General features: G+C 46.3%; 1 protein-coding gene across 3 annotated transcripts in view; it reads right to left on the reverse strand.

The window, feature by feature from the left end:
• WTIP (WT1 interacting protein) overlaps positions 1 to 13,320 on the reverse strand; it is a 92,098-nt gene that overhangs the window by 23,362 nt on the left and 55,416 nt on the right. Inside the window, exon 3 of one of the 3 annotated variants that reach the window (XR_008735069.1) lies at positions 2,459 to 2,530. Coding sequence is in view for 1 of the 3 variants with exons in the window: in XM_055726373.1 (XP_055582348.1) it covers positions 2,463 to 2,530 (68 nt within the window). In the remaining 2 variants the exon portion in view is untranslated. Of the gene's footprint in view, positions 1 to 2,458; positions 2,531 to 13,320 lie in introns of those variants that run through there. The other 2 variants (XM_055726373.1, XM_027815172.2) reach the window with 2 other exon arrangements.

Consider the following 13,320-nt stretch of genomic DNA (forward strand, 5'->3'; position numbering starts at 1 on the left):
ACGTAGGTAAACTACCTCCATTTACCTCCCCAAATTAAAATAATCTTTTTCTTACGCTCTTAACTAAGAACGAGACCAGAACGTGATCCGCTCTGCTGCTGACTGCTATTCACTGGCCAGAAAGAGGCTGCAATGAGCCAAGAGACAAGTCCCCCAGTGCAAGAATGGTTGAAGGCAGGAGCATGCACTCACAGTGGCTGCTACAGCACAGAGCAGAGGCTTGCAGAGATGGAGGACACACACCTCTGTGGAAGACCTGTGGATTCAGGGCTATGGGACAACTCCACAGACTGTTACAATGCATAGCAGCTCCTGTAGCTCTGCTGGCGCTCTCTTCTTGGCCTGCACAGCTTGCATGGTAGTGGTCAGAGGACAGAGTGCAAGATCAGCCTAATTCACCCTCAAGCAGTATTTTTTTTTTCTTTTAACATCCCCCACCCCTAAGTCTTTAACTTCCCTCACGTACCACTACCATACTCTCAGCAGGGAATCCATACATGAAGCTGCACTAAGATTTACACCTCTTTACAGAGAGGACTGGGGTTTCCAAGTGGGGTAGCAAGATCTGGGAATATGAAGTAGTCAAAATAATCTCCTTTTTAATTGCTACTTTTCAGCCTTTTCCTGAGAAAAGCTTTTGAGCTTTCCTGTCCACAGAACTCTAAATTAGGCAAAGTTGTTTTGTTTTATTAGGGAAACAAGACAATTCCTAGTATTCTTGCTATGATGTTTGCAGGGTAAGCTGAGAGAAGACAGAATCACTTTCTGAGAAGCAGCTGGCTTAACATAGGCAGGAACAATGTCAGAATTTGATTTCTTTTGCTGACTTTAACACAGCAGTGAGCCCCTCAGTCTGCTTCTCTCCCATCCCTCTGTGCTACTGGGAATCTGCTAAGACACGCCTGGGGGACGTTTGGGCTTCTAAGTCTGTGCCTTAAATGTCCCAACAGTTCCCTAACTTGCAGAAAGTTTATTCCTATCAGGTTCTTAACTTCCATTTTCTTGGGAAAATCACTGCAAGTATCTCCCGTCAGAAGCCTACTACAGAACATGTCTAAGAACTAAAGAGGTTTCCCCCTCATCCCTCGAAAACTGAATGTTGTCCAAAAGACTGAAATTTTTAGATTTTAAATCTCATGTTTATGCTGAAATTACAAGCTAATAACAACAATCATGTGATTAAGTCTGGATGAAAGGTTTTCATCATGCGGAAAGTACATTCCAACACAGTTAAAAATAAAAATCTCAAAGGTTTGAACCCCTCCACCTCTCCTCCCTCTCCCTGTGCTTCTGCAGAAACACAGGAAAGAGCGAGCTGAAAAAAGCAAGGGAGAAAAAAAAAATATCTCAAAAATGCAAGCAAAACAGTAACCCATTTCAATTATAACAAAAACCTTATTTTCTGCACAAAATACAATTTGCTCTTTTCAACAGGCTCCAGCTGTGGTAGGCTGAGAGTAAAGGTGTAACCCATGAAGGCAAATATGGCTTATATTTTAGGAATTTCCATAATTTTTATGGATTGCATTGATGAGAAATGCATTTGCACACTCCGAACTGCCAGTAACATTTTCGTTGTGGGATATACTTTGAATAATTCCTTTGCAAAAAGCATGGCCATATATTCATTAGAAATAGAAAGTCATTCTGAAGACCCAAGCTTCTAAATGAATGGTATTTCAGTAAATGAAGGTGGTATACATTCAACATACTGATTCTCCAACTCATCATTCTCTAAGCTAAAATGTATCATTCCTCTCCAATTTCAATTCCCAGCCATGCCTTCCTCTTAATCTTAATTATAAATGGTCTGCCACTTATCAAATCATTCTTGTGTACTGCACAATCCTCACCCTTAATTGCACAAATATTTTATTTTTGGAACAACACAGCTCAGCAACAAGCTTCATTTTTCTTTTCATGACTCAGTCTCTATTAAAGCGTTTATAAAAGCTCTGTGCGTATGGAGAGAAAATTAGTTGCTCCTCCGTGGCTAACAGTTTTTAGCTAATCACAATGCAGCTCCACATCACTCGGAGCACAGCAGTGATTAAAACTGTGCCTGCAACAAAGCAACATTGTACACAGCGATGACGTGCTCCAGTCAAAAACGTCTCCCCTCTTGTTATGATTGGTATTCCCCAGATGTTTGACTTTGAGCTCTAGCTTGGCAGGCAAGGCTTTGTGGCTGCAATTCAAGTCCCAGGCTTGAGCAGCTCCAGTGTTTATTCTCATAATTTACACTTTGTGATGGCTTATGGACAGTTACGTACTTGGTTTCATAGCCACCACTTCAAACCAAGGGCCTGATCCTGCCTTTATGGAATTAGTGGTAAATGCTTCCCAATTCCAGTACTGGCAGGAGGCCCCAGATGACTAAACGGTCTCTCCAAGCAAACAAGCCAATATAAAAGAACAATCTGGTTTAAAACCAATAAAAAAATGCCGGAAATCTTACTTACTAGGAAGTCTTCTTCACAGTACACCTTGCCATTGACGTTGTAGAACGCTTTTCCTCGTAGTCTTCTCCCTGTTAAAGTAGGGTACCATCAGGATTTTGTGCTGCGTCCCCAGACCCGATGTTCAAGATGCAAAGTGAAAAGCACACCCCGCTGCGCTGCCTGCAGGGCCTTCCTGGCCCCCCTCCCCCCCGGAGGGTCCATCCAGAGACATGGGTGAGGGCTGGGCTCTCGGCTCCATCCTGCCTTCAATTCCTTGTCAACTAACGTGATTTCTAAGTGCAGGTTGTGGAGCCCAGCTGATACCAGTTCCTGGAAAACTTGTAATCTAAACCCAAAAATTACTGTTCTCGGGAGAAAGGCTCATTTGTAAATTGAGACAATTTTCTTAGCAGGTGAAATCACAGCAGGCATATATCCACTGCAATCAACATCAGCGGTGTGTTTGTCTCTGAAGGACCAAACAAGGGATACTGCATATGGATGTCCCTGTCACCTTTAAAAATATTAATACATTAATCAATGCCACAGCAGCTACACCCACAGCCTGCAATACTAAAGCAGTACAATGCACACATGACAGAGGGAAGGGCAGAAAAATCACACTGAAAACAAGAGATTTCATTTTCAGGTTTGAACATCTGCCATTTCATTAGCACTTGCAGAACTCTTACTGACAAAGCCTGTGATCAACGTTAACTGATGGCTCCCTTTACAGCTAAGAAATGCACAACAGACTCCAGAGAGTCCCAACAAAAAGGATTAAACCCAGGAATTCAAAAATGCTCGAGCCCAACCAGTTTTTAGATACAGCCGATCAGATCTGTCTCACGCCAGAGCTGCTCCACTGAAGGCAACGCCATTTTATCAGTGTAAAACCAGAGAGGGAGAAGGGAAACCGCACTCATCCTGACTCGCTGTGTTTCCCCTCTGTGTCAGGGTCCCGCTGACCGAAGCTCCCAAGACGTGGGCGCTCTCACAAGCCGTGCGCAGCCTTGGCGAGCGGATGGCATGGTGCCTACTACGGGCTGCGTACCAGCTGCCGTTAGTAGAGACACAGAGCAAGGAAGAGGGCAAGAGGCTCTGTATTTACAGGTCAACAGATGACTACTCCCAGGTCACTGCCGAAGCTTTTATTCCACAGAACAAGCTTAGATGCCTCCTACTGAGGCAGAGTAGCTGCACCATAAACACCGCTGATCTTTGCAGAGGGCCTGACTCTGAGGGCCGGCGAGCTGAGCCAGCTGGCCAGGCACAGAGGGGGCAGGAGCGCTCTCCACGGTTTCCATAAACAACATTGAGGAAAATATGATTAATTTTCAGTGCTTTAAAGTGCCTTTTACACGTTGCCACTGTGATCTGATCCTGGGAAACAGTGTGTGGCACAAAGAAGTTGGGATCTGGGCTGATGCTTTTGGGAAATCACATGCTGCATGTGGTTGTCTGGCGGTTTTACTGTCGTGGCCGAGGGAAATGCTTCTTTTGTGTGCACATTCTTGGGCTGTCGATCTCACGGGCTGCTGTCTCCATACTGCTGGTAGGTGGAGTCAGCTCTTGTTTGTCTTCCCAGCTGCCTGGTAGCTCTGGTGGGGACCAGAAGCCGCATAGCATGGGCAATGCACTGAGACTGGTCCCATCTCCTCTGAGAGTCTTCGGTAAAATTGGTCCATCCTACACGTTACACAAACAAGGCATGGGGCTGGGACTGCAATCAGGGGGTCACAGGGTCTCTCTGAACTGATGCAGGAGCAAACCATCTCTAGATCTTCCCTCCTGCTTACCCAAGCCATTTTTAAACCTCTCCAGTGAAAGGTAAAGGAAAGGTAAATGGAAGGGAGGGAAGAAAAGGGAAGAGGCCAGAATGGCTTCTTAAAGGACACGTTGAGCTCTGCCAGACCCAGCCTTGATAAACAGCTTGTCTTTAGATGGTGGAAACAAAGTGGCTGCACCCAGAACAGGGACTTGCCTTGAACGAGCTGATGCAGTGCTCCCACCTTGCTCATATGCACCGCCAGTGCAGAACCACTGTGTTTATTTCAGGTGGAGAAGCACTGGCCATCACCCTCACCACATACCCATCGTGGTTAGCATCAGCAGGAGATAATTACGAACAAATCCTGAACTCCAAGGAACGGCTTAATTCCAGGAGCCATCAGCATCTCCCAAGGTGCTCAAGAAGGTGCACGAGGACCCATACATCTGGCTTCGTATCCCAGTGTGCAGAGCCTGGCAGTGCTAAGGTTGACAGAAACACCCCCAGTTCTGGTCCTGTTGTTCCCTTAGCCCAGCATCACCGGCAGAAGCCAACGGGGTCAGAGCTTTCCCAGAGGAGGAAGGAGTGGGAAGCCTACCACCCAAAGCAAACAAGGCAAACCCAGTGTTTTGGACTGGCTCTCAAAGGCACTGATGTTACCAGATGCGTTTGGCAGCTGATTGCCCTGCAACTTGAAACAACCTAACCTCACCCCAGCAGAGCAAAGCTGCAAGCCCCCACCTCAGCTACTGCACAGATGTGAGCCCCTGCTCACTGCTCACACCCCGCTCTGCAAGCCCCCTCCGCCTGCCAAACACCGACAGCTGGCCTCCCCTGCCATACAGCTGACGTGGTAAAACCAGCTCCGTTTTACACTGCACTCGCAGAGCAACACCTTTCAAAACTGAGGAAAACTACAATTTTCCCCATTTTACAGCTAAAAAACCAAGCCACCTATTAGGGAACCGGCTTGCCTAAACTCTTAAAGCAGGCAAGCAGCTTGCTCACATGATAATTACTATTATTAGCAATAATTAATAAGATTGACAGGCCTTTTACCTTAGAAGAATTTCATTCGGGGATCGTACAATAATTATATCATAAACAAGAAACAGCAAGTTATCACACAAACAGCTGTAGCTGCGCTACATTGGCTTCCACATACTGCATTTTAGAAATAAGGGCAAAAACCAGGCGTTCCATTTGCCCTCCAGAGGAGTTTGCTAAATGACAGCACTGAACACGGTCACACAGCAAACTCTGCGAGTGCCTGGGCATCATGTGAAACCTGCAATGTAGAGGGAAGTGCTGGCAGTTGCAGCCAGGGAGACACAAAGGAGAGCATCAAGGAGATGCAGTGCTGGTACCTCCCAGCCCCAGGGCAGTGGCGCAGCACCTCAAGGTTAGGGCACCTGCCCCTAGCTTGATGTACTGGACAAGGTGGTTTCACCCTCCAAGGTCCTGGAGTAACTGGGGGGCCTGCACAGCACCAGCCTGTTCTGTGTAGCTGTAACTACTACTGTCAATCAGGCAGAGAGAACAAATTAAAAAACCCCTAATGTTGCTTTAGCCAGCCGAGTGAAGTGCCTGGCCAGCTAGACAAGGTATTATCATCCTGCCACTGGTACACGGAACCTGCTGCTTGGCTTGCCTTTGAATGACTGAGTATAGCTAGCTGAGCCTGGGTTACTATTTGCTTTCATAATACTGAAACAAAAAAGTCAAGAGTTTCTGACAAAACTTGATGCAACTTGCTGATCGCTCATTATTATTATAATGAGCTCTTATAATGAGCAGCCTAGCGCAGAGTTCACAAGTACGGGGTTTCACAAACACTGTGCTGCTTCCCTCCTTCTGCTGGATACCCACCTTGGCACGCCTGCCCTGTCAGACCAGTTTTGAACAGCAGCAAGGATGAGGCTCCATTTCACACCCGACCAGAAGAGCAGCAGGTCGGCCAGGAACGCGCAGGGGGACCATGGGATGGGGCAGAAGCCGCCCAGCCTGCAGCCCGCGTGCAGGCACGTAACACCAGCTTTCACAGAGAAACCCTTTTTTCCCCAAGTGCTCTTTAGCCTTGTTTTACTGTAGAAAATTAAGCTTAGGCACTCACTGTGACAATAAATGCTTGTTGCAAGTAGGTTTTACATTTCTTGACTGACACCCACACATCTGAGGGGTAGCAAGTGCCAGGAAAAGTGGGTTCCACCACCGCAGGTGGGAGGCAGGCAGAGACCTTGCAAATGCTCCAGCAAAGAGTGCAAATATTCATGTAGATAACCTAGCAGTCAGTAACACGCAAGCTAGAAATTACTGTGTCCCAAGGAACAATCTCAACCGGTGTTTGCAACCAACGTGACAAACATGCAAAAGAAGGCAGGCTTTTGAAACTTTTAAAAAAATGTATAAAATCAGAATCAGCTCTAGGTTTTTAATACGGGATTTCACATTTAACCAGTTTATGAGTCTCTGGTATTTAAATGTGTCTAGCAATTACTTCCTGCACAATTTTTATCTCCTATGTGTGGCAGACTGAAAGGAAGGAATGGGAAAGCTGCTGCTTTAGCAGAGGATTCAACTCAAAGATTCAGCTTGCAAAAGGAAAACCCACCCACAGCTGACACAGGCTGTCCGCAGCTATTCTCTCCAGTCTCCACAACACTTCACTGGGTGGTGAAAACACACCAGCCAGGAAGCCAAGATAGGGTAAAACTTTTTCCAATGCTGTTTCAAAAGCTGCATCAGGCCCTCATAGAACAAAATGTGAATGAGACCGGGTTTTACGGTCTTGAGGAGGTGCTCCAAAAGAGCACTGAAAACCTCCTGCCCCCTCCGCTAGCCTGGAAAGCATCTGCCAAGCCCTCCCTGCCGCTGCTGGCAGTGGGGTATTTGCCTATAGGGAGGTGAGTTTATCAAGTCGCAGCCTTCAGTGGTAGATCTCTAGTCTCGCATGGGATGATGCAACCACATCAGGGGCTAACACCCCCCTCTTCGCCTTTGTAAGCCAAGAGATAGCAATGTCTCACTGTCACAGCATGGTTATTAGACCTAATTACTGTTTGCAGCATGCTTTGAAGTTGGAAAGTGCCAAGCATTATTATAATATTTTAAGTACTTTGATGATTAAAAACACACAACTGTTGGGTAATAATCATGATTTACTAGTATTGTAGTGTAAGCAACTTCATGTGAGAAGCCTGCATTGTCTCAGTGCCTGACGCTACTTAAAAACAAACAGCTCCCCTCTGACATAATGAGAAAGCTGCAGCCCCAGCCTCGCCTTCCAGATAACGCCTGGTGCATCCCTGTGACTACCAGCAGGCTGAAGAAAATAGACCAGTGCACCTTGTTGCCATCATGGTATCTCTCTTGATAGTCCTGTGATGCATGTGCCTCTTCTTGTAACTGTGTGTGGGAAAGTTGCGGCGTTAGAAGGGACAAAGTAGGATACAATTAATATCCTTGTTATTTCTAACATTACAGCTGTGTGGAACAAGAGGATTGTATGTTAGTCAGAAAATGTAATTAGAACCTCCCCATATGGAATGTAATCAAAGAGTTCAGCTGTAGGTACCGCTGCTAAAGATAAGAAATTCGTTAAAGCAGAGCTAATTAAGAGCCCAAACAGCCCAAGCTATTGCCATGGAATATTACTCAAGTACCTGACATTCCTGTTGACTGGGGACATGCCTGGGTAGGTCTGACGACACACAAGCACAGCCCTTGGCTCTGCTGCTGCTTCTCCCATGGGGGCACAACCCCCTGGGACCCCCTGCGAGCAAGGCACAGGCTGCGGCAGGACCAGGTGGGACGGGGGTGTCTGCCCTGCTTGCTCCAGCCCCCAGCATGGCCATGCACTGCTCCAGCTGGGAAAGGGGCACCCACAAACTCCTGGCTTGTCTCACAGCAGCAACACAAATACACAGCATCCTTCAACAGCTCTTTCTGGAAAAAGGCATTATCGTATTACCTCTCTCATTGGGATTTCTTCCCCTTAATTCTTATTTTTACAAATTGTCAGTTCTAAGACTGAACGGGGCACTATGAGAATCTCTGCACTCTGGAAGCTTTGGTCTTTGGTCCATGACTCACACAGCTTTCTGAGCATGGCAGCCCCTGGCTCTTCATGCTTGACTGACTAAAGAACTGTGCATATCTGGTTTAGTTAGAAATGTTAAAGATGGACCTAATTGCTTGTTAACTGCTTCAGACACCACTGCAGTGACTGATGTGACACCAGCATTGGTACCTGTCTCATGTTAGCACCTTAAGCGACAGCCTCTCAAAGCACTCAGACTAAAGCGACGCATAAACATACACGGCAGGATTAATGCACATCTGCTCAAATACTTCCCAGCGACCACAGTGGGGAAGGAAGATTCCCATCTATCACCCCAAAGCCCCGTACAAGTGAAACCAGATACAAGGTGGCTTGGGCTGAGCAAACGTATCTGCGTGCCCACTGCTCACCTCTCACCAGTCTCCATCGCTGCTCAAATGGAAACAGAACCTTTACCCGGCCAAACCTGGTAATTCTGTTTTGCAAAAGCCCCCTGGCACGGGTCTGGGGCTGCTCTGCTTCAGAGCCACCTGCGGTGGCCATCCACGGGCTGCCCATGCTCCCAAATGCAGACAGCACCCAAACCACTTTCACACCCCACGTGCCACCCGTGGGCTGCAGCAGGGCCCGTCACCAAAGCCACGCAGGGGCAGCTGTGCCCAAGCCATCTCCCGGATGGCCTGCGGACCGACATGACAGCATAGGGCACCACGGTGGGGACCACCGTCCGCAGCCTTATACTCTGGCACAGACACTGCAGCTTTTCTTGCCCTGCGAGGTGCAACCTGCCCTCTGAAGAGTGTCTGTGTGCTCTCAAGTGCGTATTTTAATGATCGAGACACCAGGACCAAAATAACTCAAAAGCTAAAGGGCGAATGAAACGTCCAGAATCCAAGCTGTTCTCCACAAACCCCAAGTCGGACAACTACTATTTCTGAACAGCGGAAGCTAAGATGATTCCAGGAACTGAAACTTCACAAGAAATATCAAGTTTTACAAACATGGAACAAATAATTGAAAATAAGTAATAACAACCCACCTCTGCTACCTCCTCTACCCCCATCATCTCAAGATAAAACTGATGCAGATTTTCACCCAGGAAATCTGTTTTCTTTCACATGGTAGAGGAGGTTCGCCTGCCCAGGAATTAAAGATGTGTCAGAAGAAAACAAAAGCTTCCAACACTTTTCCTTTATTTGTTACCATTTCTCCTTTACTTACATTTGAGTTTGGGCTCGCAGTTCTCCATCCCTCCCTCTGGCTTATGGCTGCCTATCTGCACAGAGGTTTTCTTTGCACAAGGTTTCTGTCACTCTGACCACTCGAGAAGAGGGAGCACTGAGAATGCTTTAGCCCCCGGATAACTGTTAATTAATTTTTTCTCCTATGTCTCCTACAGGGGCCTTGCACAAAACCACTGAGCAACATGAGCACAACCTCCCCATGGTGGGGTCCTGGCGTTCAAGCGGCAGCCAGTGTCGCAGGTGCCAGGGCAGTGCAGGGTCTTCATAGCGTGGAGGGGCTGCAAGGAGGACTGTGCCCCAACCCCTGGGCTTGGGGAAACTTCCATCCCCCACTGCCACTGCCCCCTCCCCTCCTCACAATGCTCAATTGCTCAGCCTTTGTGAAAGGAGGGGTGAATTTCTAGGGCTTTCAGGGGTTTTAAGATAGAAGAAAAAAAAAATCAATGCCAAATTCCTTTGAATAGAAGATACTGCATGTTGGCAGAAGCCACTTTTCACAGACTCCAGCCGTTTGAAATGTGAAACACTAAAAAGTGGCTACTGTGGATGTGCTGTATTCTTCTTTTCAAAGCAATCTGGCACACAATTTTGCTCCCCTGTTTCAGGACCCAATCCTGCATTCCTTTCACGCTCAGACTCCCATTGACTTTAAGGAATGCAGGATTGGATCCTAAATGTGTGCTTTACTCACACAATAGCTCCTCATGGTTACGATCTATTGAGAAAGGCACACTTTAAAAACCATTTGGAATTGCAGGCTCATCCACCAGGCCAGAATGCCTGTAAAGATCTTCCATTATTTCAGGAAAAATGCTTGGTGTGTGAATTACACACTCACACACACGGATGCACTCACACATTTTCCTGGTTTCAAGCTGCCGGCACAGCTTAGTTTGAGATGCATCAAAATATTTTGAGCACTGGCCTGATAGCTCATAAAGAAACCACGCGTAATTTTAGGTTGGTTTGTTGTGTTTTGTTTTGGTTGGTTTTTTTTTTTTTGGGGGGGGGGGGGGGGGGGTAAGCAACCAAAACTCCAGGGGAAAAAAGGCCACCAAAGCAAACATATAAGCAGCTGAACCTTTAGGATGGTTTTTCAAACAACTTTTGTAAAAGCCTCTAAAAGACCTGCACCAGGCAAACAAAACACAGCCTTGCTCTGCTATTTTTGAGGATGCTGTATATTGAGTTACGAGGCTATTACAATGCAAATCTCAAATGTACAAGCTTTTTACTTGGCCATAAACACAAAACAGTATACATTGTCCTTTCAGAAGAAAAGGTTTGCTGCTAAAATAGCAGAAGCCCTACGTAAATAACCAACATTCTTTCTGCCTGAGGTCACTGACTTGGCCTATTCAATTCCGGGCTAGTCTGGGATTTGACAATCTAAGCAGGGGAGAGGCCCTTTCCTTTTTTTTCAAAAGAATGCTGGGATTTTATTTGAAATTTAAACTCTTGCAAACAAAAGGTGGCATCGTATGCTAGAGGCCTGTGAAGGTGGAGTACAGGATGTGTATTGTTTTCTCCCTTTACATAGGTTCTTTCAGGAAAGAGTATTCAGAGTCTGTGAACAAATTCTAATCGAATATTATCATCAGGTAGACAGACACAGGAAGATATGAACGAACATTTTTAAGAGATTAGATTTACTTTTTAAAAATATTGATGCAAGGAAAGCACAAAAATGGTTTAACATTATTAAATTATCATTTAAAACAAGTTATTTTTAAAATCTTAAATCGAAAATTCCTCTATAGTTTAAGTTCCTATACCAACTCATATTTGTACAGTAAAAAAGAGCTTTTCAGTACAAATTAACTGCTACAAAGTCAGTATTCATTGTCATTCTCTATTTCAGGTTGATCTGTCCTGAAAAGGCAGATGGCAGTTAACTGTTTTTCCTCCCAGCTACCGTTGCCCAGCTCTTACGTGAACTCTCACAGAAGTACACTCTTGTATAATACAATTACCATTTCCATTTCTGGGCTGTTATCCAGGCTCTGCACGGCGCTCTGCTCTGCACCACCTCTCCAGCATGGGAGCAACGTGCCAGCTCCTGCCACACAGATGTGCTAGTACCACTCGCCTCCCACCTCGGATGACTACGCTAAGCTGAATTTGCAGCTGGGGTACATCGCGACAGCATCACTGAATTCATCACAATTTACACAAGCTGTAGACCTGCCCCAAGGTACTATCTTTGCCAGAAAAAAGTCTGCCTTCACTATGCATTCACTAACGCGTGGTAAAATCCAGATGAAAACAAGGTAGTTCATCTTTTTGACATGTTTGTAGCCCAGGGTAAACTCTAGACTCTCCTCTGCAGTTTACCTTAAACTGCCATGATGTCAAAATGAAAAACTTCATTCCCTAGGATTTTGCTTTGTGTCAGCTATCACACTGAAGGAAACACCTTTCTATCCAGAAGCACTCCTTTGCTGCCAAAATCCCCCCACATTTCTGCACTGAGGCAGGCAACGTGTCTTGCTTTGACCACTCTGCAGCGCTCACCACCACCAGAACCAGCAAGCCCCAGACTGGCTGGAGAGGGGGTGGCTGGTACGTTTCTGCCCAAACCTAGCTGCATGGCTTGAACTGTCAGTCTCCAGCAGGATTATGTAGATAGGTAGCTAATATCTTTTGTCACCTTGCTGGAAACCCCCACCTTTCTTGGCAGGGTATCCATAATCTCCATGCCACGTTTACTCTAGTGTGGAATTCTCTCTTCCTTTCTCTTTCCCCCTCCTCTTCAGTCAGGTTATTTACGCTGCAGGGACAAGAAGATCTCTGACCTCTGGTACTAGGGCAAAGCGTTCCTGCGCAGACGGTATTATAAACTTAGCAGATACTTTCAAGCATCCATATAATTTGCAAAAGTTAAAATTGGCAGATGTTTCCTTTCTCTCCCACTTACGTATTTATTCTATCCCATACCACCCATCAATTTCAAGATTAAGGCATAAATTATTTCCACGGAGCTCCAACAGAAGAACTTATGTTGAAAAGGAGTTTGTAAAAACATAAGCCAAGCGTATTTTTTAAAACAGAAATACAATGGCCTGCATTGATCTAATACCTATTTTGGGCTTATATATTAACATGCATCTCAAAATGTATTTCTTGGTAAGCAAGCAGACATACTAACAGGGAAATGTAACATAAAGCTCCAAATGTACTTCAACTAAGATTCCCTCCCCCCCCCCCCCCCCCCCCGGGCTGGATTTAGAAATGCAAAAAAAGAGCAAAGACAAAGCAACACAGAGACTGGGTAAAAACCACAAGAGGCCTCCCCACCACTCAGCAAGCTGGGAGGGAAGGGGGTATAGCTCTTCCCCCAAAGCAGCTTCCATGGGAAGTTTCATTATTCCATCACAGACCCTGCTCGTTATCAGCAAAGAATTTGACATTTCCATCTGCTGTGCATAAGCCAGGACTTAAGAGAGTACTTGTCTTATCACGCTATGCCAGGGTCCCAGTGCCAGCCCACTCTACGGCAACATACTGCCATCACCGAACTGCAGCCTATCCAGCCCAAGTCTTCCTAACTCTGCAGGACGCAGCCTTCCCGGCTGCTACCCACGCAACCCGGTGGGTGGTTTTCATTCAAGCTCCAGTAAGAACCACCATAATGGCAGCAACAAGGATCCATCTAGCCCAGTATCCTGTCTCCAGCTCTGGGCAAGAGTGGAAGCTCAATGGGTAAGAGCATTAAAACAGGGCTCATGCAGGACGATGTGTTCCCAAGAATAACTTCTCAGCTTCCAGCAGCCAGCACTTAAGGCCTTCCTGCACCACAGGTTG

The sequence above is a fragment of the Falco cherrug genome, chromosome 14 (genome assembly GCF_023634085.1).
Source record: "Falco cherrug isolate bFalChe1 chromosome 14, bFalChe1.pri, whole genome shotgun sequence".
NCBI classification, from domain to species: Eukaryota; Metazoa; Chordata; class Aves; order Falconiformes; family Falconidae; genus Falco; species Falco cherrug.